Below are 27,691 nucleotides of genomic sequence, written 5' to 3'. Positions count from 1 at the left end.
GACCCGAGTTTTTCAGCACCAAGGACAGCGGGAAACTCTCCGCGCCCCGCGCCTTTCCCTCGCCGACGACGCCCCGGCGCCGCGCGTCATCGCCCTGGGATTTCGGCGCGTCCTCCGCCTGCAGCACCAGGGACAGCGCCCCTGAGCTCCGCTCCCCGGGAAACCGGGAGTCTGCAACTCCCAGCCGCTTGAATCTCTGCTTCGGTTTCGCTCCCGGGGGCACGAGCAGCGTGGATCAGCCACGCTGACACACAACATGGCAACCGAGGTGAGCAGAGCGGGGAAAACAGCGGAATGCACGGGGGGCACTGGAGGCTACCACGGCGCTGTCAAGTCATGGCAGCTGCCGGGTGGACTCTGGCTGGTTTGTCTGCCTGAGTTCTGTCCAATGCGGCAGCAGCCACCAGTTCAGGCACTCTCGAGCCCAAGCTGCTAATGTTGCTTGCTGCACGCCGGCAGCACCACATTGCCTGGCTTGTTCTGCTGTGCTGCAGGCCCAATGGATCTCTCGTGTCTCAGACTTCAGCTTCTGTGCTGGCTAAGGCAGCCTTCCCCCAACCTGGTGCCCTCCAGGTCTGTTGGACTACAATGCCCATCGTCTTCGGTCAGCACACAACGTGCTGGGAGTAGTAGTTCAGAACATCTGGAGGGCACTGTCTTGGAGAAGGCTGGGCTAAGAGAAAACCCAGGGTGCATTTGGAGCTAGGAGCAACATTGCTTGCTCCAAAACCACCCTCTAGTGTGGCTTTACCCCTGCTGCTCTGCAGTCCTGAGGCAAAAACAAGCAGAGTTTTGAGAAAAGGAAAGGGAGACTTAGTGGCTTTCCCAAGCACGGCGATCCTTTGCAGGCACAAAGAAGGAGAAGGTAAAGGCGATCATAGGGCTGAAGAAATACCATCCCTTATATGTTCCCAGATTACGTTTTGCATGTGGCACTAGTGTTGGAGAATGGCAGGCCGTGGGGAGAAGAAATGAGGAGATACCTGTGGCATGGCGCTCTGGTTTAAGCCTGGAGTCCTCAGTTGCATCAGCATCCCACTCGGCAGCAAAACCCATTAATTGCTCCATGTGGGGCTCCAAGCAGTGGGTGGCAGCAGTTCTTTCTCTGAAGGTGCCACATCCTATAGCCAGGAGTCCTCCCAAATCAGCTCCTGCATCTCACTCATCACCCCCATCCTTCAGTGCTGTCATCACAACCTGTGCCAATCCAGCGGTAGTTGGGGAGGGCGCGTCCTCCCTCCTTCCCTCCTAAAATCCTGATTGCCGTCATTGTTATGCTGGTGCCAATGCAAGAGGCAGCCGAGATGCAAGCAAAGCAAAGGAGGATTGAGACAGAGTGGAAACGGCCCTCGGCCGGGGCGGGGGGGGGGGGTTGTTACTAGGGAAAATGTCACAGTTTCTGAATAGGTAGTGCAGGGAAGCAACCTGCTAAAGTCACACATCAGGACATGCATGTATAGAAAGGGCACCTAAACACATGGTGCTCCCCGAATCCACCTCTTGCACACACATAGGGGCTCTTTATGCTTTGCATTGACTGGTTGATGGACAGAGATCGTGTAAGTCTACAGAAGACACCAATTTTTGAAAAAATTGTATAATTCCCTGGCTTAAGATGTTCAGGTTTTGACCTCATTTGACTCCCATCTAAGCTTCATTTGCACATGCTGAAATTAAGTAAAGACTGAGCCTATCCCCTGTTGCTGGAATCTAGGGATGTTCTGCAATCATAGTATAGATCAATTACTGACTTTTCCAATATATAGGATGTTTTTATTACATTGCATGACCTAAGTTCCTTGGGTGGGAAATGCAATAAGATCCAAAGCAGAGAAGGACTTTTATGCAGTCTTCTAAGTGAATGGTTAGTAAGAAGGAGAAAGAACAAGAACAAACAACTGGGGAATGATATAATACATATAACTTCTGCCTCTGAATAAAACCAGCATCTGCCTGTGAATGGTGAGGATGAATTATTATCCTACCTTTGCTCCCTGCAGGATTTGAGATATACGTTTGAAGCTTTAGCACTAGGCTGAAAGAATTTCTGGACTGCATTTGTTGGGCAGCTGTAGAAACTTAGGATGCTAAAAGGCTCAATGCCCCTTAAATTCTCAATGCCCATTAAAAATTAGGATCAGTAGAGAAGTGTAGTGTTTCAGGCTGCCTAATTATTGTGGAATTTATCACAATGAGGTAGGAAGAAGTTTGAGAAACAAAACCTGCTGCCACTGCTTGGATTATCAATCACATCATTCCGACTCCAGGCAAATCCTGTTTGAGAGTTGACAGCTCTGTTTGCAGGATGACAACTCACGTATCTGGCTGCAGTTAGCTGGAAAAACTTTGGGAGAAAATCCCCTTGAACTTAGTGAGGTTTTTTCTCTCAGGAAGCATGCATAGGATTGAGCTGTTGATCTCTTCCCCTCCCCTCCTCTCCCCTCCCCTTCCCTGCCTCTCTCTTTTTCTTTCTGTTATTCCCTCTTCACTGTGATCTTTAACGCTTTGGGACTACCTAGTTTAGTTCATGTTCACTATTTCAGTAGATTGATGATCTTATTTTTGAGAGCAAAGATACATATATGCATAAACATACAAAGATTTGGCTTTAAAATATTTAGTTTTTTGTCAACAGTTAACAGCTTAATTTCCGTAGTACCTATTATGTTGCCACATTCTCATTCAACATATTAAATTATATTAATTGGCAGATAAATGTCAAAGAACAAAGGACAACTACAATACCAATGCATATCTCAACCATGTCATTGACTGACCCCTCAAAAATTATTCCAGCAAAATATTCTTAATAGATTGTTGGCCACTGGCTGGGGGAGAGCACCAGGTTGGGAAAGACTACATTACACCTGATCTGCCACCTATTGAAGCACATGTCTATTGACCTGAATGTGTTTTATTTGCACAGAAAACAAACAAAGTAACCCAAGACTTGTGTGTTGGAGTGAGGGCAGAGAAGAAATTCACTTCAGAATAGCCAACCTAAGTCAGCTACAAGCTGGCAACTTATGAAAACATCCATGGAAGGCAGAGACTACTCAGAGCGTCTGATGAAATGTTTATAATGGTTTGGCCTCAGGAATCATACAGGCTTTTGCTCCCTAAAATTATGTGACAGGTGTCTGCAGTATTTATGGAGGATCTTGCTCTGGGACTGGAGTTTTTGGCTCTACATTAAATAAGAAGACAGTTGTGAGACTGGTCTATGTATCAGTCCAAGGATCTTGTCTTTATACCATTCTTTCCTGGTCTTACCTTTGAACTGCATATTAGAAAGGGAGTTTAAAGAGAATTGCCTTCATGAGTAATTTGAGAAAAATCTGCCCTGAACTTGCTAGCTGTAACTAGCAAAATATAGATTTTGCTGAATCTGATGTGTATTTTTTTGGTGGATTGTCAGGTATTAGGAGTCTTTGACAGAAATATTTTTTCTCCATTTCTTGAGGTTGCATCCATGTTGGAAAGTATGTATTTGCACAAATGTGCACCTTGAAAAACCTCAATTTGTGCAAATGAAAAATCCACACCCCCACCATTTTTACTTTCATGCTTTAATCTACGGGAGCACTGTGCAACAGGCCAATTTTAGCAAACCTGTTGCATCTCTTGCTACAGAACCAGTTTCAGGGCTCTGGCTTTCATTCCATTATAAACCCTTTACTCCACTCCCTAAAAGAAGAAAACTAATAATTGGTTTCACATCAGGATAGAATAACCCATAAAAATGTAATATGAGGGCTGATTCACAAATGCATCTTGTGCATCGCTAGATATTTCATCACCCACTGATTCTCAGCTAATAACGTGCAATGACTTTATTGAAGATTCTTATCTGATCTGACTTAAAAGCTTCATGTCTGGTTCATACATGTAAGTTTTCCATGCATGCCTAAACATCACATTAAATTTGCCTTTGTATATTTCTTACCAATTTCCAAGGCAACACGTGTGGCCCAGCTAGGTGCAGTGTCAGTAAGCTAGTTCACCTCTTCTTTAGAGACAATGAAGAGCTGGCAGGGGTTAGTAGTGAGCCAGCAGGGAGCACGGCCTGGGGAAGGAGGCTTTAACCCCCTGCTCTCACTATGATGCCAGCCAGAACTGGATGCTCATGTCCATTTGGTTGATCATATGAATCTTTTCCACAGGATCAGAATATCCAGAATATTTGCAATGAGGAGGGAAGCTATAATGGAAGAACCGTACATGACATCTACTGCAGTAGGACTTCCCAGTGTAACTACATAGGCCATTTTATTTTCTCTGTGAGGATTGCAATAGTTAGTTTATCCATTATGAACATTTTGGTCAAGTAAAGTTACTTGGACAATAAGTAAAAAATGAAAGTAGTTACAACCTGATGTGAATTAATGTAAACACTTAGCAAAACCAGCAGGTGCCAGATTTGAAGAGGCACACATACAGCTTGCTGCCAGAAAGGAATTTATCTATTAAAATGGTGCCTGCTGTGACGTGTGGCATTTCATCTAAACACAAGGACTCTGTTCTGCTCCTCTGCCTCCATCATCATCATCATATTTATTCATATAAAAGTTAATGAACAATTAGGTCAGTCAACCCCAACCCTTGAGATGTGTTGCACTAGAATTCCCACCACATGCAGCCACAATGGACAAGCTGGCCAGGGATGATGGAAGTTGTAGTCTAGCTCATCGACAAATGCCAGGTTGGAAAACGCTGCTTTAGAGATTCTTTCACTTGCATGTAAGCAGCTAATATATGGCACAGCTGCGACAACACTGAATGATCCAACACTTGGACGGATCTGATCATGTGAATGTTTCCCACTGGTTTAGCATCTTCTGGTTTAGCATCTTTAACTCATGTAGTCAGATCATTTAAACATCTTCTGCAGAGAAGCAACTCTCATATGATTTTGAGAATATCTAAAGAGAACCTTACATCATCGATTAATGGGTGATAAATTATTGTAGATGTATGGATTGATTGGTTAAGATGCTTTGAGTGAGGTGACCATTCTACTCTGCATGGTGGAAGCAGTCTCTTTCTGTACTGTTTAGCAGAGTGCCTTCCTTAGACATGTCCATTTGACCCTCTGTGTTTTTTCCCTTAGGAAAAAGGCATGTCAGTGAAGCAATTGCCTAGCAGAAGACATTGGTCACTTGATGAAATTGTTGTGTTTAGGAGAGAATTGGGATTGCCTCAGTGAAAAATAGAACTGGAGGTCACCGTGAAGTGCATAACAATCTATGCACAGAGATAAATGTGTGTTCTTTGATCAGCAAGTGCTCAGACTCGGTGTGAACTTCCTGTTTGCGGGTGAATTACCTATTGCAAGCTCTTGCTCCTCTCTTTTGCTGCAGGTCCATAATCTCCAAGAACTACGACGCAGTGCTTCATTGGCTACCAAGGTCTTTGTCCAACGGGACTACAGTGATGGGACCATCTGCCAGTTCCAAACCAAATTCCCTCCTGAGCTAGACAGTCGGGTATGGTACCTATCCCTCAGTGTTCTCATGGGACGCACTCTGTCTGGCATAGCATATGAGAAGTCTTTATGTCATGCCAGGGCATTATAGGGATGATGGGAGATGCAGTTCCAAACGTCTAGAGGGCGGCACTGGGAACGCTGATCTTCATACGGCAAGCCTATGTTTCACAGACAAGGTTCTTATAGATTTTGTCTCCTTTTAGTATTTCTACAAAATTGTTGGAGGTTTTAGTTCCATGTAAAATATATAGCAAACAAACCATTCCTATCGTTCACATGCATGCACACTTTCAAATGATTGTGATTTCACAGCCTATTGCTTTCGTTGTACAGAACTCTTATTCTCCGCTGTTTCTTTTCACTTTCTTCCCCAGATTGAGCGGCAACTTTTTGAGGAAACGGTGAAGACCCTCAACAACTTCTATGCTGAGGCTGAGAAAATTGGGGGCAGCTCCTACCTGGAGGGATGCCTCGCTTGTGCCACAGCCTACTTCATCTTCCTTTGCATGGAGACCCACTATGAGAAGGTTTGGAAGGCACACTGCAGCAAGGAGAACTGTCACTGAGAGGGATGTTTTTGTAGCATGGATAGCCCAATATGCAGCATCTATGAACCAATATAAGAGCAACTGTCTGTAAGACTGGATAATTATTGAAGGAAAGAAAGTAGGTACTATGGTGCAGTAAGGGAGAAACTAGGCCAGGCATGGGACACTCATAATTAGCTCAGCCAAAATTTCCTCTGTTTTTTCCTTCAAAACAGCTTGATGTTTTTGAGTGGAATAGATTGGGGCTACTTCCTGGGGAAAGAGCATTTTTAACCATTTCTGTTAGGCTGTTTCTTTGATCTAAATCCAGCTGGGTTTTTTTACCCCATGCGGGAATCACATGGAGGCACGTGCGATTTCACTACAGGGGCAAACAGGAATGGTAGGCAGTGGTGCAGCCAGGGTTGGCCTCGGGGCAATTGTTCATGATCGTCATGTATGATGAAACCAAAAGCCACTGAGAGACCCGAGAGAATCAACAGGCTCACACAGCCCCTATCTCTATCCTGACAGAGGTTGACTAATATGGTGGGCCAAGGTAGCTTCCATTCTAAATCCAGGCCTGAAGTTCAGTCTAGATAATCCATTTCATTTAAGAGTTCCTGAAGTTAACATTCAATCAAGCACCATGCCAAGGAAGAAAAAGGTTCCTGGCCTATAGTTGTTACCATCATCTGGTGGAGGTGGGGGGCACATGGGCTTTTCCAAGAGTGGTCTAACTAGCTCCTGTAAAGAGGTCAGCTTCACTCACTCTGTCAGGGAGGAATTTACAGCCTCCTGGATTCAGTCTGATAAGCCCTCCCTATTACATGGAATAAGCCATGAAGCACAAAATCAAGCAAACAGGCAGTCAGCCAGACTTGGCCAAGGACTTTGACTACATTCTTGAACTTCAATAAGTCAAATGTATTCCATAAAGCTGGACCACCATGCTCTAGGCAGCTCTACTAATGAAATTATATTAATTGTGGTGCCCAATTCATTAAAGATCTGAGCAACTTTATCATCAAAATGCTGCACATCCTTGTCACTAAGAGTTGCATAGTTTCTCTCACTGGCTCAAATTGCAGCAGGCCATGAGCCACTCAGAAAAACTTTGTTAGATGGTGCCTCAAATTTGAAATGATAGTGGAAAAGCACTCCATTTTTTTGCCACCGTCGCTGCAACAGTGTCAGCTTGATAATGAAAGTTAACCTGCTTTTGGTGAGAGGGAACCTATAAAAATGAACAAGTAAGCACCCCTGCCTTACAAGGTTTACCTGATGCTAAAACGAATCTTGTGTGCATAATGGCAAGCAACAGCCCTTGGACAGAATTCTCTGCTTTGGTTAGGAGATCAGAATTCTTTTCACAGCATCTGTACAGCATCTTACTTGTGTTACAGAAGAATAAATAAATTGGCGACAGATTTCACTCGTAGCCAAACAGGTGGTAACTTGAGAATTCTGTTCTGTTCCAAAGCTTGATTTTGTTAGCCTGCTGCTTCTGCCGAACGGGAGATGCTATTGGTACATAGGCTAGAGGCATAATCCCCCTGCCGCCCAAGCTGAGGTGCTTTGAAACCAGGATTAATATTCATGGCCTGCACATTCATCCCAACTTCGCACTGGTTTGGTGAAAGTCTGTATTGTTTTCCAAATCCGCAAAACTAATTTGACCTTGGATAACACTGGGATAAAGGGAATGCTCCTTGTGTATGCCATTGGAAGCAAGACCTTCCTCACACCCCTTTCAACTGTCCCAGAAATGATTGTCTCTAGCAGACTGATAGGGCAGGGAAGAACAGAACTGCCATGCTAAACAACAGTTAGCAGTTCTCTCTCTGTGATGGCCATATGGATCTTTATCCATTCCTTTTGCTTTCCCTTCTGATTCCTTTCATGATAGCTTCATGGTATTTGGTGCTCATGGGTTGAGTATGAGTTAAGTGTAGGTTGTTTTTGAGCTCTTGATTATTCCCAAAATATGGGTTAGCATGTTGGCTGAAGCTAGCTAATAAGCCACAGGTTGTTAACCACAAACAACCCATGAAAGGAATCCATGGATTGTTGTTGGATCATGGTTTATAATCATGCCTGGATTCAGTCAACACATTCATGTTGTCTGATCTCAGCATATCAAAGACATTTCACACATTGGGTTGGATCTAGATTTAAATGTGAGCAGAAGAAGCTTTTCCTACCCTCTGACTGCTAGTAAATATTTATTTAACTTATATATTTAAATTATTTCTAGGCTTTCTTTCAGAGCAGAAGTCCTCCAAGTGTGGCTAAACTTTAGGATAGGCATTTCAACTTGTTAGTGGAGAGAGGGGGAATACAGTGTACAAAATCCAGGGAGCTACCAGTTGGGGGAAAGGAGGTGTGACCGGGGGGCGGAGGCATGGAACGTTGAAGAGCCAGACTGGTGATGCTGGAAGGCTGAATTTGGCCTGCAGTTCTACAACCCTGCCCTAAGGTAAATATTAGAGGTACCATGCTCAGTGCAGGAACTGAGGAATAATAAGGAAACCATTCAAGACCTGGCTGGTTATCAGTCAGATAGTGCTGGCCCAAAATAGGGAATGTGGTTTCCTCAGTCAGCACTCTCATATTATTGAAGGCATGCATTCTTTCAGGTTTCATGAAATACTGAAGGTGGGCGAACCCTGGAGTACTCAAGTGCATCTAAAACATGATATCCCTCTAGAAGTACCTCAAAGGCTGTCACAGAGAGGAAGGTCCTGATCTCTTCTTGCTAATGCCAGAGTGTAGGACATGGAATAATCAATTCAAGTTGCAACAACCCAGATTCAAGCTGGACATCAGGAAGAGCTTTTTCACTGTCAGAGCAATGCAACAGTGGAGCCAGCTGCCTGGAGAGGTGGTGGGCTCTCCCACACTAGAGGCATTCCAAAAGACACTGGACAGCCATCTGAGTGGGATGGTGTGGTGTAACGTGGCGTCCTGCAACTGCTGTGGTGTTTGTTTCATTCTGCTCATTTTTTGTAAGCTGTCCCAAGATGTTTGTAGTGGACGGGTTAGAAAAGCTTTCAGTAAATAAATAAACAAACAAACAAACAGCAGGGGGTTGGACTCGATGGCCTTCATGGCCCCTTCCAACTCTACTATTCTATGATTCTATCTTCCCCCCCTTTTGTATCACTCCTTCTCCTGGGGTCACATGACGTTTGGCAAGTAATTGCAGCATGTTTGTGTCTCATTACCTCCCCAGGTCCTGAAGAAGATCTCCAAGTACATCCAGGAGCAGAATGAGAAAATCTATGCTCCACGAGGGCTATTGCTAACAGACCCGGTGGAACGGGGCATGCGGGTTGTATCCTTCTGGATTTGCTGCAAAGGTGAGAAAGAGGCAGCCACGGCCCCATGAAGCTCACTTTTTCATGGGACAGCCCCTCACTATTGCACCCACCCAGGTCGCTCGTTGCATCCTGCCTAAGATTGTGCATTCCCTATTTGCCATTCAGACGGAGAGGGGGGAGAGGGTGGGAAGAAGGAAGGAACTGTGGAATCGTGGTGAAGTTGTTGTTTATTTTGCAGTATTTGTAAAATACAGCAAGAACCACAGTTATTTTCAAGGCAGTTCGTAGTATCACAGAAGCTGCTGATGCTATCAGACAATAATTTCATGGAGCTCCTGACTCTGCTGCCCTGAAAAGAGGTGGCAGAGATTCTCCAGGGTCCTCTTTCCAGTCCGCTGGTCCTGCTGCCCTGCTGCTGTGCTCTGGGCTAATGGGATAAAAGGGTTACCCTCCTTTGCTACTAAAGAGCCACAGCAGTTGGACATCAGCCCAGATGAGGAGCCCCACCCTTCCAGAGGCTGAAAACATCTGGCTGCTATGCATGAACATGGCTGCCTGTTGGGGTGAGGGGTCTTCCCCATGGCCATGGCTGAGAACCTGGTGAGGCAGCAACATTCACTTCTCAGACTGGGCTGAGGACTTTATGCATTGGTGTCTCCGCACCACCAGTGCCTCCAAAGTATTCTGCCTCTGGAGCTGCTGCCACTACTTGCTGCTTTCCTAACTCACCTGCAAAATGCATCCCACCTTCAAAAAGCCATACACAACCGGATCATAAAGGAGATGTGGAAACAGTATAGAAACTCTCGCGAGACATGCACAAGCTGAGTACTTGAACCACTGAGCAGCAAGGGGTGTACTGGGGTGGGTACATTGAAGAAGGAGCCCCTGCAAAAGGACTGGAGAGAGGGGCAGTGTTACCCTTCTTGTGTTCCCTGTATCTTTAACCTCCTTCCTGCAGATTGAGATCTCCATCTATGAGGATCGGTGCAGCAGTTCCAGCTCAGGCAGCTCCAGCAGCACCAGCAGCAGTGCTGGGGGAGGCGGTGGGGGAGCCGGGGGCCGGTGACTGGCACAGAGTCCCGGCAGGGACCTGTACTGCCGGGATGACGGTGTCTCCGAGATCCGCAGGCTACGTTACCAGAGCACCCGCTTCTGAGCTCCTCCGGGGGGGTTGGAATGCCCGTGGGCAGTGTTGCGACACCCCTGGGGTTTGCAACAACGGCGGCGAGGGCAAAGCCATTCTTAGGGGATGCTTGACCTCCGCCCAAGTGGACCTTGCCCCCAAAGAAGAGAGACCACTCTCTGTGGCTGCCTTGATACCCCGGGTCACTGACGCTTCCTGTGGGCTCCTGGGGACACTGGAGACCCTCCCCCCAAATGCCCAGAGGTGTCACTGTCTCAGCTTTGTCCTTCTGAGCTGTTGGCGCCTCATCCAGATTGACTACACCCCATTTGCTAATGGTCCAATGGCTAACAAGGAAAGGTCGCCCCAGTATGGTGACCTTGCGACGGGGCAGGCTGAGAGGAGTGGTGTGTCTGGGAGCCTGTTCCAGTCTCCTTTCCTGAGCACCACTGTTTCCTCCCTGGCCTGCAGCTGGCATGCCCTCCCAGCTCCCGTCCTTGCCTGCTGCCCTGCATGCTGCAGCCTCCAGGCACCTGAGACATGCCACCTGCCTGCAGCATCCCATGTCCATGGTGCTATGTGGGTGGTGCTACCTGCAGGTACCTGCACCCTCTCTTATACCTATAGCACGGGTTCAGGGTGGCTTCTGCACCTGAGCACACCGAAGAACTTGCCCTGTGCTCGAAAACTTTTCAGGGCATCGGAAAGGCAGGTGGAGCCTGTGGGTTAGAGAGGAATGGTGCGTAGATGTGTGTGTATATGCTATATCAGCTCTTCCTGTAGGATACTAGCATGGACACAGGGCTGGCTCAGCTCAAGGTATTTGCTCCCTGAGGCAAAGGACAAGACGGTATCTCCTGCCATTCCATGTACAAAAGCCAACTACTGTTATTACATGGCAATTAGAGCCCATTTTTTCCTCTTGCGAGGAACCCATGGCAGCTAGACTAGCCTGGCAAATGCATCTGTTTTCAGTCCTGGTCATGGGACAGCATCCTCTACTGCACCTGGAGGCTGTCTTAGGAGGTGCAGAGCAAGGTGCTTGGCATGCAGATCCCACCTCCAACATCTTGCTGTCGCCTTCCACCATCTGTCTGAGGTGACCGCTGGACTCTGCTGAATGGTGGGGCTGCAAGGCTCTTGCTGAGCCCTGTAGGTCCTTCCTTCCACGCTGACCATCAGGTTTCAGTGCATTCTAGGATCACGGAACTGGGAGATGTTGACAGTGCTTTGCAGGAGGGGGGCCCTGGCTCGTTATTTGTTCAGCCCAGTCCAGCCTGAGAAGCCCTTTTGGAGATTGGTGTAAATATTTAATATAGCCCTAGATACCAAAGCTCCACCCCGCTTTGCGCCGTTTCCTGACAAACAGGTTGAAGAAAAAGGAGGATGTTATCCCTGAGTGTTCTTTTTTAGTTTTAAACCCTGCAACCCTTGATTCGCCCTTCCCCTTCCCCACTGTACACTGGTGTTCAGCAGCAGCATCTTGTCACACTCGCATGTTTTCTTGCTGCATGTTTCCTCCCCTTGTAAATAGCTACCTGGGCCCTACATATGACTGAGACCCCCTGGATGCAGGTGCTTCAGTGCCACTTCTCCAAGTATCCCACTTCCATTCTGTGCAACAGGGTGGGAAGGAAAGGCTATAATAAACAGGTATATCCAAATCATGAATGAGAAGTGGAATAGTGGTGAATTTTGAAATGTAGGCACCCCTCATGACAGTCCCCATAGCTGTGCCCTCAAGGAAAGTCCAGCAGTGGAGCCATATCAACAGGTTCTAATGATTTTCAACTCTTCTAGGAATGATCTTTTGTAAAGCAAATGCAAATGAGCCTTAATTGGCCTTTCAAGACAAAGCCACTAGAAAATACTTTACATCACAGTGGTGATCAGCACATTGTTGTTGGGTAAATTCACTTCTCTCCCCACCACCAGCAGCTGCCCACTGTGAAGATTGCAGCTAAACTCAGAGTGAGCAAGGGGTGGGTAGCAGTTGATGTGGGCATCCCGGCTAATAGAAAAAGTCGATGCTGGATCCCGGAGAGCCCTGGTTTCACTACACAACTGTGGGATGATGCCTATCACCACTCCCAACAACAGACAGCAGCTTCTTCAGTGCATCCAACTTCTCACACACTGTAGCCCCTGCACAAAGGAATATTTTATTTTATGTGTTGCTGAGGTCCTCCAAGGAACGAATTGGTTATAGCCTTTTGGAGGGTGGACGCCAGGTTATGATTAAGAGGAGGAAGTTAAGTGAAAGGAAGACAAGCTCTGGTGTGACTCATTTACTTCACTAGTACTCCAAACAGCTGGATTTCTGAATAGGATGTAAGCTGTTTTTACCAGTGGGAGAGTGGCAATATCCTATTTTGTGCCATGAAGGGGGCAGGATCGGGGAGCTGCAGGGGCCATGACAGATGCACAGAGGTTAGGCCAGTGACTTCGAAGGCTGTCCCCTGTGTCCAGATGCCTTGAGCAGCTGCTCCACATGCCATATGTTGGATCTCACCTCTGCCATACGAATCTGACCAGGTTGTACTCCTTTGTCCCTTCGCGCAAACCTCCGACAATAAATGGCAAGTGAGACTCTGCCAATGTTGCTTTTGTCTGGTCTGTTCCTTTGCTACACAGTATGTCTAACTCTTGCATACCTGCTGCATTCACAGTTACACTGCATCATGCATTATGTAGTGTTAAGGACTACATAAACTATATTAGCAGTAATTAATGCTATTGGGTAATGTGCTGAGACTTTTTGTAATAGGATGGGATAGAAAAGCTTTAAATAAATAAATAAATAAGCAAGCAAGCAAGCTTTCTGCTAGTAGGAGCCTTAGGAGAGGGCTTGAGTGTGGAGAACTGCCCAAAAGCTGGGAAACCAGAAACTATTGGAGGTTGGAGAAAGGAGTAGGATCAGGGTAGTGGCTGGCCTCCCATGAAGAAAGGTGAAGACCTCACCTCGGGTAGCAGCCGTCCCTGCCCTGGTCTCACTCCTTTCTCTGATCCCCACTCACATGGTGGCTTCCCAGCTCTCCTGCCATTCTTTCCTCTTCCCAAGATTCTCCTAAGACCCAGAGTGGGCAATGGTGGGCCCCAATCCCTCCAGGAAGCCAGCCACCTCCTCCTCCTGCTCCACTGCGTATTCTGGAGAGTCCTTCCAGACACTTTCTTGCTGTGACACTTTCACAAGTGAGGGTGGCTGGCTGGGCACTCTGGAGAGCCACACAGGGCCAACATGAGGCCTGAATGGCCGTCCATGTCAAAATGCCTGGCTCCGGAAGCACCCTTCCTTCTTCAGAGCTACGCATTGTGCGAGATACGTCCTGGGGCATCTCTCCCATGGCTGGCTCCGAGGAAGAAATGCTCAGAGATGAGCATTTTGCTTTGGCAGCCTCTGTGGAGAGCGATGCTAGCTACTTCCTCCATCTGTGTGGCTATGTGGTAAAGGTAAACCCCAAAGGGGTGGCGAGCTATGAAGTGGAAAAGGGAAGTGTTGTGACGCAGTGACAGGAATGGGAAGTGGGGCCACAGTGCAGCAAAGGGAAGCAGTACAGAAGGCAGGGCAAGTCATGACAAAGGGAAGGGGAATGCGGTAGGAAGAAGTAACATGGTACGTGCCCCCCTCTCCCCTCAGACAACAGGTGAATTTGCATCAAAGCCAATGGATGGAGCTTTCCGGAGAATCCCGGAGGACCGGCTTTAGTCCCTGGTGGGCTGAGTTTATCCCCTGGGCCTGAGCTTCTACGCTTCTGGTACGGGAGGACCAAATCCAACCTTCGGCTTCCACTACCTCCATCTGAAACACATGATTACCTTTATTACACCAGATATCATGGGTATGGAACATGTGCCCATTGAGATGCAGTTTCATAGCCAGCCACAGTACATAGGAATGTAGGGACTAAAACCAATGTTTTTATGGCTTCAGTTACACCAGTTTAGGCACAAAGTATGGACGTTTAAACTTTGTAATAATATTTTTGAATTTCATCTTTGAATAGCAGCACCCGCAAGGGAAAACATAAGCAGGGCTATGTAATACGATGCTATTCTGTAGGAGCACAGGATGTTGGGGTGTAGAAGTGTAGTGTGTAGAAGCTGGGGTTCTTCATAAACTTATTCTTTTCATTATAAAATTATGTTCCTATTCCATATAGCAGTGAAAGTATGCTTAAGTGACGGGGCAATATCAGCTGAAACATCAGAAGCCAGAGAAGGAGCTGAGTAAGATTTTGAGTGGCAAATAATCAATTCTTCAGTATTCATGCCCCCACCCCATGAATCAAGCAAAATATAAATAATTTCAGAATGATGCATGCAAAATGAGAGAACAGTGATCATTTATATAGATTATGGAATGCAGTATTTCAGTATTCTCTTGATATAATGATGGATTTCTCCATGGAAAACTTTAAATAATGTGGTAAATTTTATAAGAGGTACAACTATAAATTTCCACTTTTAAGAATGTTCACTTGATGGTTGATGCTCTTTTCTGCCTATTCAAACAATCAGAGGCTATAGACTGTGATGAGGCATATAAAATGAGCTAGCAATTTTAGTGGATCATAAGTGCAACTTGAGGCAGCTGCAAAACAGAAAATACAATCCTAAGCTGCTGCATAGGACATACGTATAGAGTTCAGATCATGGGAAATAATGGCACTGTTCTATTCTGCTTCCATCAGCTCCCACCAAGTGTATGGCCTCCAGTTCTGAGCATCATAGTTTAAGAATAATTTTAACAAGTCAGCATATGTCCACAGGAAGGTGGCAATGGTGTGAGTCCTAAAGACCCACTTCTATTAGAAAGGGTTGAAAGAGCTGGGTATACTAGGTAGGGAAAAGATGGTAATAGGAATATTATATGCCATATTCAATTTGAAGCATTGTCACATAGATGATAGATTACATGTGTTCTTTGTTGCACCGGCGGATAAGAGCTGAACGGAGGGGTTTAGATTACCCCCCCCGCCCAAAAAAAAGAGATTCTGTTGAGCTATTAAGAAGATATTCCTGAGTATATGAGCTGCTCAATGGAACAAAACAATAACTCCCAATCAAAGGGTTTGGAAGTTGTTGTTGAAACACGGCTTATCATCCGTTTTGGACCCAGGTGTTTTAACAAAGCAGTGTTTGTTTATCACAAACAGCCCACAGTTCACAACACAACAGCAAATCAGGTGTTCTCAAGTCAGGGTTGACATGGCTTGTTTGTACAGTTGGTTTTAGACATCTGAATAACCAAAGCTGGACCATAAGGAAGGCTGAGCACCGAAGAATTCAGGCCTTTGAATTGTGGTGCTGGAGGAGACTCCTGCTGGTCAGTCCTAGAGATCAACCCTTGCTGCTCTTTAGAAGGCCAGATACTGAAGATGAAACTCAAATACTTTGGCCACCTAATGAGAAGGAAGGACTCCCTGGAGAAGAGCCTAATGCTGGGAACAATAGATGGCAAAAAACGAAGGGGGCAGCAGAGAATGAGGTGGCTAGATGGAGTCACTGAAGCAGTTGGTGTGAGCTTAAGTGGACTCCAGGGGATGGTGGAGGACAGGAAGGCCTGGAGGAATGTTGTCCATGGGGTCGCAATGGGTCAGACATGACTTCGCGACTAACAACAACAGAAACCTTACAGTTTACAGCAAGCCATATTCAACCCTTGAGTGTGGATAATAGTTTTGCCTGAACTCAGACACTCTCTTGTAAAACAGTGGATCCTTCTTTGCTACATCTTTTAAAGCAAGAGTTGAATGGCCAGCTTTCAGGGATGCCTGAGTGGTGCATTTCATGCACTGGCAGGCGGTTGGATTAGATGACCTTTTAGGTTGCTGGCACATCTGTGAGAACATGGTGTAAAATTATTTAAATGGCGGAAACTCTGGCAGGGCATTTGTGTTCATAACAGAAGGAACAGGTAATTAGAGAGTTGTGTTCTGTGCAATGAACTCTAACATGTTGATGAATCCCCAAAGGCATGTTCATACCTTCATGGATGCAGCATCAAGTGACAACTTGTATGAAATGATCATCACAGATCAAATAAAATAGACAGAACATTCAAAATACCTAACATTACCTCCCCCCACTCCCCAAACCTGGGCAGAATATTTCCATTAAAAGCAGATATCCACTTAGCTGTAAGTTACCAAGCAATATAAGTGAGTGATGAGCTACTGAATGACATATAGGCATGTGTTGAATCTCTCCTATGAGTCTTCTCCAGATCTCACCATTATGGAAAAGAGTGTATCCTGCTAGATCTCAGCTGCCACATAGGCCAATGCCCTGTGTGACTTTGAGAAATGGATGCTTTCTTGTTTAATTGACATGCACCAATTAGAGCAGCAGGCACAGCTGCTGTTACCTTGCTTTCCATTACCTTATTCCTTTTCTATCTATCCTAATTACTCTATTTTCCAATTTTCCATCAAACCCCGCCACCACCAAAAGACATCAGCAGTTTCTGTCTCCCACAAAAGCAGAACTGCCTAAACCACAAAAACAGTTTCCACTTTGGAGTTTTCTCACTTTGGGCATGGCTAATAGAGGGCTCGATGTGAGCTTGATGAAAGAGCTGCTAAACCCAGACCTTGGTATTTGAGCTAGATGGATAAACTGTCTCAGATGGTTAATGCAGCTTCATGTTCCTTAGGGCTCTTCCATACCAGGCTCACCAAGCAGCTCTGCATGAACCGCAGGTTTTATAGTGTAGGGTAAGGAAAACCAATCATCAGCTGATTGGACTGTGGCTACCTAAGCGGAACATTATGTTGTGATAACCTGGCAGTTTTATTTGAAGGAGTGATCACATACAGACAGGTATATCAGAGGGATATGTAGCCCTCCTAACCGAGCCCTGAGGATCTCCCAGGTTTGAAAAGTCTCTAGGTCCTGCGCATTTAAAATCCCCTTTTTCTGGGTCTTTGGAGCCAATGTTGTGGTGTTTACTGCCACCCACTGGGGAAAATTGTTCTACAGGCCAGAGCATGCCTTAGGTGTGAATACTGTGGGCTTATGTGGAGTGCTGGGTGAGTGGCCAGGGCAGAATATTCACACATAAACACACAAAGGCATTACATACACACCTGCTGAATACCATTGTGGTACAGCGGATGCTGGAACCCTGAACCCATCCTAGCAATATTCACTAATGTAACTGGGATGTGCAGAAGATTAAACCACACCATTATCTTAGCAATACGATGGAATGCTGCACTGCAAGAAGGCTTTAGCCTTCCTCCTCCCCATCACCCACAGTTATCTTACAGGGAAAGAAGGGGCACAAGGATGACTCCCTCACACAATCTCTTTTCCAGCACTCTGGATTTTCCTGGGAAACAAGCCCCACACACCCAGTAGAATTGAGGCACAGCCTGTACTGGGATGACTACCTTCACGTGTCCTGTGTGCTAAAGACAATGGGAACTGGGGCCCACATGTTTCCCACAAGTAGCAGAAGGAAGTTATTAGATGGGATCTGCAAGCAATGGAGACCCTTTGCCTGGCAGCGGTAACAACAGATTACAGGAGGGGTAGGACTCAGAACATGGGCTGCCTTACTACAATTCAGTCTTCCTCAGTTGATGGCTTATGTGTAAATTAATTGCAGCATTGCTTGGGGGAGACCCAGAGAATTATGGGGGTTTCATGTCCCTGGTTCCCTAGGGAAAGGAAAGAAATCTTGCACCAGAGTGTAATTTTGATGCATGTGAGGATTACATCATCCAAACCTTCCTGGAGATATGTTACATCCTCCAACAGATCCAAGTGACAGAAAGATATACAGCAGATGAGATGGGAACCTTGGTCTGACATAAGATTACTAATGACCCTGTCATTCTGTAAACATAGTGCAAGATTTGACAGAATGACTGCAAACGTACTAAATGAAAGATAGAGGATCGTGTGACACGACTGAAAAAGTATTAGCATCAAGAACCTGCACTGATGTGATCTGAGTTAAGAATCAGGCTGCCTATCCCATAGGCCTCCTCAGCGCAGTCTGCTCACATTAATTTTATGCAATTACTAAAAGCCACTTAAATTTAAGTTTTGGCTTAAATGGATTATGGATTTGGCTTCCAGCAAACAGAAATTATTTGTGCAATAATCACTGAACATTGCGCATAGCATGACAGTTTCTGCACGGTGCTGTAGACTGAAGACCTCACAGCAGCATCTTAACTTGATATGTTGCATTGCGAGCCTTCAGCTTCTTGACAATCAGCTCAATCATTTGCATAATTTTCATTACTTAGAGACACACAAGCATCAAGAGTGAGAAACCACAGTGAGTAGGAAAATTGTAGTGGATGCCTAGAGGAGAGAGAAAGGACAGAGGTGACTGTGATAGACAGAGTATTGTACGGTGTTTATTCTGAGGAAAATTGTAGTGGATGCCTAGGGGAGAAAGAAATGATGGAGGTGACTATGATAGATAGTATTGCACTGTGCTATCTCTGATCTAGGTTACAATTTTTATGTTATTCTTATCTGTTTGGCTCTTTCTTTCTCTGCTGGGTGAACCTATATTAGTTACATGTAAAGGCAAACCTGTTTTCATGTAGGACAATTCTGATTGTCAAGGAACTAAAACTTATTCACTAAATGGTCTATGGTGTGATATTCCCCTGCAATGGAATGCTCTTGCTATTGCAATTCCTTACAATAGATGGTTGAGTATCATTTCAAAATCCATTGTGTACCTACTGCAATACAGACATTAAATGTGCCACCAAAAGGGAGGGAGGGAATGAGGCATCGGAACTGCAAGCACACCCGGGTGCCTCTACTGCCTCCCAGTCACTCCATCGCTCATGCCTGCCTCTCAGCGAAGATCTGAGAAGGCAAAGGGACCAGGGCGAGGGCCAGCCTTCAGCGGGGCTTCTGGCTGTAGTGCACAGGGCTGACCATCAAGGTACTTAACTACTGAGCAGCAACTACAAGGTTTTCCTATAGTTCTTTGACTTTAACCAGACATGGTTTAGACAGCCCTTCACAGAGAGGACACCTTCAAATAGAGGATTGTCCTTTGCCAGCTTTCCAAAATAGTGGATTATCCTAAGAGTCGGTCATCTGGCCACTCCACATAGTGGCAGCAAGCAACCACTGTCACCCTGGCACTGGCAGTTTTGGGGCAGCAGTGGCACTGGGTCTGGGGGCTGCTGAGGAGAGGAGAGGCCAGCAGAGGCAGGAACAAGCAGCAGCTACAGTGCAAAGGGTGATGGGTTTTAAGAGACAATGGGCCCTTCTGAGCAACTGGACCCTCGGTGAGGTGCTCGCCTCTGATTCCAGACCTGACAGCACCCAGCTGTTGTGGCTGCTGTCCGTCCATCCATCCATCCATCCATCCATCCATCCATCCAGGGTGCTGTCCATCACTGCCCCTATCCTTTGCTGCGCTTGTTTCCAGGTAGCTTTCCAGCTGAAGCAGAGAGGACAGCCGGTGTGGTTAGAATGTTGGGCTGGGACTCAGAAGATCCAGGTTCCAGTACCCACTTGGCCCTGAAGCTCACTTGGGCCAGACACTGATTCTCAATTTAACATACCCCATAGGTTTGTTGCGAGGACAAAAAGGAGAGGAGAAATATCTGTAAGTCACCTTGGGTTTCTTGCAAGAGGAATAAAGTTGGGATATAAATGTTATGATAGATGGATAGATAGGCAGACAGACAGACAGACAGTCAGTCAGTCAGTCAGTCAGTCAGTCAGAAAGATAACATTCTCTTTCTTCCAATATAAAGCAGATAACAAGAATGGCCTGCCACAAGACTTGCAGCAACAACAAGTTGTGAATCCAACTTTTCCTGCCACCTGACATTCTAACAAAGCTCTTTTATTTCTACCAGGAGCTTTTTTGGCTGTGGAGTGAGCTAAAAATAAATACATAAATAAAGGGGAATGTGGAGGGATATGATGGAGTGAAAGGTAGCCTGGAGCAAGTAAGAGCCAGGTAATTGGTGAAAGGGGGCTATTGGTCAATGCAGGACCAGCATCTACAGCTGGCAAGCTTGGGTAGTAGTCAGAGGCCCAGCTGCACCCAAAGTCCACTGCTGACCTTTGCCCCTTAATAAAAATCCAAGCCAAAGCTTTAAAGAGCCCCATGTAATTAGGTCTGGTCTCCATCTAAATTTCCCAAAAGTCTCCAGATGTAGCATCCTTCTGGGGCATTACAGGAAATTAAATTGGCAGCAAGGCCCCATTCCAGCACTGCCTGGAGCAGTGAGTCCTTGAGGATTCTGGCTTTTTCCTTATTTCCTGCTGCTTCTTTACCCAATAAGAACTCCCTGGAGAATCTGCCCTAGAGATTCAGTTGCTTCTGAGTGCAGGTTTTCTTCATACTAAGCAACCAGATGCATTGCTTGCTCTGTACACAATGTGTCTCCTGGAGTGGAGAGTAATTCATGAAACGAAGTGCTGGAAGCTAGGCTGGATATTCTTACACGTGGAGAACAAATCCTAAATCTCTGCAAAAGAGATGCGAGGCTGAGCTGGAAGTTCCTGTTTCAAAAGACCTCTTTGACTTAGTAAGGTACTTTCCCTTGGAGGATTCCTTTCACTATCAGTGAAAGAATATGCAGCTATTTCATCTTTTCCTCCTTAGTGAACTTTTTTCAGATGGAAGAAGCAAGTTGAAGACAATCTCATTGAGATCCTACCCCTCACCCTTTAAAATTCTGCAAATGAGGCAGGACAATTGCACAATAAAAGCCTGATCTGGGACTGAAAACATCTTTCATCACAGATTGATGCTGAATGCATCAAACTGAACAGGAAAATTCACATGTTAGAGGCTCCAGTTGTAGGTATCCCTCTAAGGTGAAGATTCCTGAAATAATATTTATGAAATGTGCATTAAAAATTGTAAATATGAATTAAATATTCACTGCTGACATGGTTTATAGCTATAAAGTGTGCAATTTCTGTACTTTACTTGCTTGAACATTCTATTTTATGCGTTCATATAAATAAGGCCATGCTTAAGTAGTTTTTTAAAGTGGGATTTCCCCACTTTTTCCATAATAGTCTACAAATCCAAGCACATTTGCATCGCCTATTAATCAGTTGCTGAAACCATGTGGTGCACTAGTTAACACAAGTTTAAATCCTATATGTACTTACTTTGGAGTTAATCCCATTGAACTTAATAGGACTTGCTCCTGAATAGGCTTGCATGATTATGTATGTATGTATGTATAGGCTGCCTATAACTGCCAAGGCCTTCCTAGGCAGCTTACAATATATAAACATATTAATACAGTAAAACACATTAAAACCAATTAAAACACAGGGGCCACAGCATCAGGCAAAGTGTTAAACTATTTCCTAAATAGGTATGTCTTTTTGGTTAGTTGTAGTAACCTTTGTAGGGAGTGGACTGGAAGGGAGTAAAATCCTGGCTTAAACGAGTAGCAAGAAGAAAATCCTGATTTCTCCAGGTTATGTGTTATTCAAGCATCATTACTCACCAGATTATAGAATGAGCAGTTGCATTATGGCAGCAGCCAAATCTAGGATTCACAGCATTCACATTCATGATCCAAATTGCTTTGCAGTCCAATGTAATTAAACAAACAAACAAACAAACAAACAAACCAGCAGCAGGGATAATCTAGGGCTTAAGTGGCAAGAACTCTCTGAACTTAGGATCCTAGTGCATGAGGTAAGTAACCTGTTACAAAGTCAGGAATGGAAAATAAGGTCATGCCAGATTTTTCATCTAAGCAAGAGCCTTCCTATAGCTCAGCCTTCCCCAACCTTCCAGACATGTTTGGACTGCAACACTCAGAATCCCCAGTCAATGGCCCTGTTGGATGGGAAGTCTGGGAGTTGTGGTCCAAATGCTTCTGAAGGCCATCAGGTTGGGGAATGCTGCATATAGATTCTATGTGTTCTTGCTGCTGATGAATGCCTCATCTTATATTTCCTGTACAGCATTATATATTATGCATTATTTGCCTTTGGTAATATTATTTATGTTGCTTTTTACAAAGCAAGAACTTATTTTTGGCCTGAATTGAAAAGTGGCATGTTTACATATGTCTTGCATAGCCTACATGCTGAGAATGCCAACTCTGCAGAATGCCGTGATACTCTGACTCTTGTTGCATTGCCAGGATGGGGAGAAGAACCAAGTAGTACCAGAGAATATAAATTACCACATCCTCAATTAAAGTGATGGAATGGTAGGGGGCAGTCCTTTATTTCAGATTCAAAAAGGAAAAGCAAGGAAAGGAAGAGCCCAGTTCTCCAAACAGATTTTGGCATATTAGCTCAGTGGAGACAGAGGGGCAATCTTGAGCCGGAGACAGAAATGAAGATATGAGCCATACAACTGGGCTCTGCTGACCTGCCACATATGAGCCAGTAGTTCCCTGCTGTGCATTCTGGGCAGAGCGTGAGGTGGTGCCCATTGCAGACGTTCTTGCCACTGATCAATCGCGCAGACATCGCCGTCTGTCTGGCCCCAGGGAGAAACCCTTCTGGCAGTGGCAATGGAAAGAGCCAGGTTCATTGTGGCAGATGTGATCACAGGGGGCCGGAATCTCTCTGCACTCATCCACATCTGAAAAACAGGAGGAAGATGGGTGTGCCACCCAGCCTGAGGACCTGGTACCAGTGGTAGTGGTGCTCTTGGTGGGGGGCTTCAGTGGTGTGTGAAGAAACCCATTCTCTTTCCCTCTCCTCCCTCCTGCAGATCAAAAATACTGCCTTCTGCTTCTCCATCTCTATAACAAACCCTTATCCCAGCCTAGTGCTGCCTGGTTTTGGAGAGTTGCTGGGTAGGGCATCCTCACTGGGAACCTTCCCCTTACTGCCATTAAGCAAGCTACCATGTGCTTGCCTGACAGACAGGGAGTCAGTGAGCCAATGGGCAGGGGCACTTCCTGCTTCTCCTTCTCACCACCACCATGTTCTAGGCTAGAGCAAGAGGTAAGTGGAAAAGCTGGTTACAATGCTGAACAGCTGCACCTCTAGCAGAGTGTCGTTGGTGGACCCCTGCTGAGCTTTGAGCCCTCAGTAAGTGCCCAACCACACCCGCCCTTGATGCTGATCCTCTCCCAGGCCACTTCCACAACTCTGAAAGGGGCACTCACAACCCACTCCTCCATACGTTTTTGCCAAGGGGCATCCGAAAGCAAACTGGAAAGGAAGATTGTAAGGCACGTCACAGACGTTCTTGGCCATTTAGTCTTGCTCATCTGTTGCAGAGGTTTTTTGAAGCATCAGTCGCAACCCTGCTTAGCAGATACTGGCAACTTACCCAAGCATTTGCTGGCATTGCCAGCATCAGTCTTGAAGCCAGGGTGGCAGTGGCAGGTGTGCCCACCCTGAGTGTTGATGCAGATGTGGCTGCAGGTGTGCAGTCCGTTGGCACACTCGTCTATGTCTTGAGAAGAGGGGAGGAAGTATAGGAGATCACAGTGAACAGGTGGCTTGAGTCTTTGTTCACATGTACCATCAGCCTAGTGAGGAATTCGCATGGGCACCAGCTGGTCTCACTACCCCATATGGGGAAACCTTGTTAAATTTCCACTCCTGGTACCTTCAGAGTCAGCCTGATAAAAATGTGACCTAAAGTCCCATATCCCCTGTCCACTCTCCCACCAGCAAAGCAATAACAAAAATACTCTGCCAGGGAATTGCATGATGATGCATACCTAATTTGGCTGGCCAATCCTTTCCAGCTGCAGACAACCCATTCCCATTCTTTAAGCAGAGCAATGATAAATGTTCTACTAACCCCATGAGCACAACCCTAGTGCTAGGTTATTATCTACAGAGCACCACAAGTTCATTAGTCACTTCTTTTATTCCTATTCCACTGAATGGATTCTTCCCATCTCCATTCCTCTTCCCTTTAAATGAGTCTGTATTGCAGGTGTATGGAAACTACAGCTTTCCAGATGTTGTTTCGTTAAAATCTCCATCATTCCCAACCACTGGCCATACAATCTGGAGTTAATGGGAGACAGAGCCCAGCAACATCTCTGGAGCTTTTCTTTACCCATGATGAGGTGCCATTTTTTCCATTTCCCATCCTGTGTGGTGGGACTTGCAACCACAAGATGCTCTGATTTTAACTTCAGCCCTGCAGAGGGGATCAACAATATACCTGACTTGCTATCTCACTGGCTGGATCCACACAACACAATAAGCTGTGGCTGCTTAATGTTATCCATGCACAAGCCACCATGGCTGGGTTCAGACAACATGACAAGCCACCCCTTATTTATAAGCCACCAAGGTTTATTGTATTGTCCAGTCACTAACAAATCATGGCTTAGTTGTTTTTTCATAGGTTGAGCTCCTCAACTTAGCCAGGTAAGTGAGATGTTTCCCTACTCATTGATTCATGAAGGCCTTGTGAGACCACAGGCCAAATTACTGAAATCTTAGGTCTGTTCTACTTTGGAGCAGAGCAATGTGTTGATCTTCACTCTAGCTGTAGGTGTCTCATTGCCGCTGCTAGGAAGGATGGAGCAATAGTACTCCTGCCCCAACAGCTCTTTCCCCTAAAACTAGGCATGCCATACAAGCCAGATATATAGACCGTTCATAGTTACATATGCAATATTTGCACATACCTTTGAGCCACACAGGGCTTAGAATGATACACACACATCCCCATGATGTCTAAAATAACTGTCCTCAACACTTTGGCTGCCTTCCTACCTGTACACAAAGGTGTGTAAGCACAAGCACAGGCATTCCTCATATGGTATCCACTTATGGACTGCCAAAAAGGGGAACTGATTTGTGTAACATTTGCACCTGCTAAGATGAGGCAGCTATGGGAACTCTGGAGGGGGAAGTGACCATGCCATACTTGAATTTTTTATTCTAAAGGAAGCAAGAGCCACATGTAGCCAAACATGTAACCTGGATTTCAAGTAAAGCTATTTTAATGAACTCAGAACAATGATAAGTAAAGTGCCATGGTGAGTGACTCTAATGAGAAAAGGAGTCCAAGATGGGTGGGATTTTTTTAAAAAAGGAAATTCTAACAGCATAATTACAAACAATTCCAACAAGGAGAAAGGTAGAAAACTACAGAAGAGGCCCATGTGGCTTCACAAAACTTGGAGATGATCTGAAAACAAAACAGGACTTGTATAGGGAGTCAAAGGAAGGCCAGGCTACAAAAGAAGAATGCAGGCAGGTAGTACAGAATTGCAGGGATGGCATCAGGAAGGTTAAGGCTACGAATGAACTGAGGTTAGCAGGGGATGCTACAAGCATCAAAAAGCCTTCTTCTGATATGTCCAAAGCAAAAGATAGTGGAAAGAAGTGGGGGTTCAACTATTCAATGTGGATGGCAAAATGACAACAGATGACAAAAAAGGGAGAAGTGTTCAATTACTACTTTGGCTTAGTCTTCTCTCAAAAGAAGATCGATGGCCTTCCTGATGAAGGGGAAGTACAAGCGAAGCAGCAGGACGGCAGCTCAAGATTGATTGGCAAATGATCAAGGATCACCTAATTGGTTTGAATGAGCTCAAATCTCCAGGGCCCGATGAACTCTGTCCTAGAATCATAAAGGAGCTGGCAGAAGAACTTTCAGAATCACTGTCTATCATCTTTGAGAACTCATGGAGGACAGGAGAAATGGCTGATGACTGGAGAAGGGCTAATGTTTTCCCTATCTTTAAGAAAGGAGAAAAAAAGAAGAACCTGGGACCTACAGACCAGTCAGTCTGACATCAATTGTTAGGAAAATTCTGGAGCAGATGATCAAGCCGTCAGTCTGCAAACACCTTGAAAACAATGCAGTTAATCCTAGAAGCCAACATGTATTCCTCCAGAACAAATCCTGCCAGACTAATCTGATTTCATTTTTTGATTGGGTAACCTCTCTGATGGACTGTGGGAATGCTGTGGACATAATATATCTTGACTTTAGCAAAGCTTCTAACAAAGTGCCCCATGATATTCTGATTAGCAAATAGCTAAAAGTGGATGGAAAAACAATTAGGTGGATTCACAGATGGCTGCAGAATTGGACTCAAAGAACACTCATCGATGGCACCATCTCAAATGGGGGTGGGGGGAGGGAAGTAACAAGTGGGGTCCTGCAGGGTTTTGTCCTGGGCTCAGTGCTCTTCAACATTTTTATTAATGGAAGTACAGGGAATGCTTATCAGATTTGCAGATGACACAAAACTGAGTGGAATAACTAATGTCTGGAAGACAGATGTAAGATTCAGGGTGATCTTGTTAGGTGGACTGCTGGGCAGAATGAAATTCAGTAGGGACAAATTCCAAGTTCTGCACCTAGGAAAAAGAAAGCAGATCATTGCCACAAGATGGGGGATACTTGGCTCAACAATACTGCAGATGAGAAGAACCTTGGAATATGAGTCAACAATGTGATGTGGTTGCAAAAGGAGCAAATGCTATTTTAGGTTGCATTAATAGAAGTATCACTTCCAAATCCCATGTAGTACTAGTTCCCCTTTACTCCGCACTGGTTGGGCCTAATCTGGACTACATTGTCTAGTTCTGGACACCATAGTCTAAGAAAGGTGCAAACAAGCTGGAAAGGGTTCAGAGGACGAGATAACAAGAATGATCCAGGAACTGGAAACAAAGTCCTATGAGAACAGATTGAAAGCACTGAGCATGTTTAGCCTTGAGAAGAGAAGACTGAGGGAAGCTATGATAGCACTTGAAAAGTCCTTGAAAGGCTGTCACAAAGAGGAAGGACACGATCTCTTCTTGATCATCCCAGAGTGCACGACATGGAATAATGGATATCAAGCTGGAATCTGCAGGAAGCCAGATTCCAGCTCGATATCAGGGAACATTTCCTGACTCTTAGAGCAGTACCACAATGGAACCAATGACCTAGGGAGGTTGCAGGCTCTTCCACACTAGAGGCATTCAAAACCATCTAAGAAGGATGGTTTAATTTGGTGTCTTGCACTAGATGAGATGGCCTTCTAGCCCTTGAAGACAGTCCAGATACTTCAGATGGTTCAAAATAGAGCTGCCAGGATGCTGTTGGGGACTGGGCATTATTCTCATATAATCCCACTCCTCTATCAGCTCCATTGGCTTCCCATCCAAGTCTGGGCTCAATTCAAGGTGCTGGTTATTACCTATAAAGCCCTAAACGGCTTGAGACCAGGATACCTAAAGGAACACCTTTTTCCCTATTTTCCCTCCCACCCCCTGAGATCGGCAAAAGAGGCCCTCCTCCGGGAACCCTCTGTGAAAGATG

The 27,691-nt window shown here is 45.5% G+C and overlaps 2 protein-coding genes across 2 annotated transcripts in view; one reads left to right on the top strand and one right to left on the bottom strand.

Annotated features, from left to right (window-relative positions):
* Window positions 1-256: 256 nt before the first annotated feature.
* On the top strand, window positions 257-10,407 carry GOLGA7B (golgin A7 family member B). The gene is made up of 5 exons (XM_044450157.1): window positions 257-268; window positions 5,361-5,486; window positions 5,863-6,015; window positions 9,251-9,352; window positions 10,300-10,407. Exons 1-5 carry the CDS (start codon window positions 257-259, stop codon window positions 10,405-10,407), a joined length of 501 nt encoding a protein of 166 aa, XP_044306092.1.
* Window positions 10,408-22,744: 12,337 nt separating this feature from the next.
* Window positions 22,745-27,691, bottom strand: part of CRTAC1 (cartilage acidic protein 1) — a 42,623-nt gene continuing 37,676 nt past the window's right edge. The window contains exons 15-16 of the mRNA XM_044450142.1: window positions 23,732-23,857; window positions 22,745-23,032 (exon numbers count right to left, since the gene is read on the bottom strand). Coding sequence (XP_044306077.1) covers window positions 22,902-23,032; window positions 23,732-23,857 — 257 coding nt within the window. The 3' untranslated portion in view covers window positions 22,745-22,901. The remainder of the gene's footprint in view (window positions 23,033-23,731; window positions 23,858-27,691) is intronic.

This window comes from Varanus komodoensis, unplaced genomic scaffold (genome assembly GCF_004798865.1).
Source record: "Varanus komodoensis strain SLA01 unplaced genomic scaffold, ASM479886v1 scaffold1, whole genome shotgun sequence".
Classification (NCBI taxonomy): domain Eukaryota; kingdom Metazoa; phylum Chordata; class Lepidosauria; order Squamata; family Varanidae; genus Varanus; species Varanus komodoensis.
This window is presented reverse-complemented; position numbering and strand designations above follow the sequence as displayed.

Excerpts from the sequence above, each read along its gene's own strand:
- GOLGA7B (XM_044450157.1), top strand. Across the intron at positions 5,487-5,862 it reads CTCCTGAGCTAGACAGTCGG|ATTGAGCGGCAACTTTTTGA; the intron begins GTATGGTACCTA and ends TTTCTTCCCCAG. Across the intron at positions 9,353-10,299 it reads TGGAACGGGGCATGCGGGTT|ATTGAGATCTCCATCTATGA; the intron begins GTATCCTTCTGG and ends TCCTTCCTGCAG.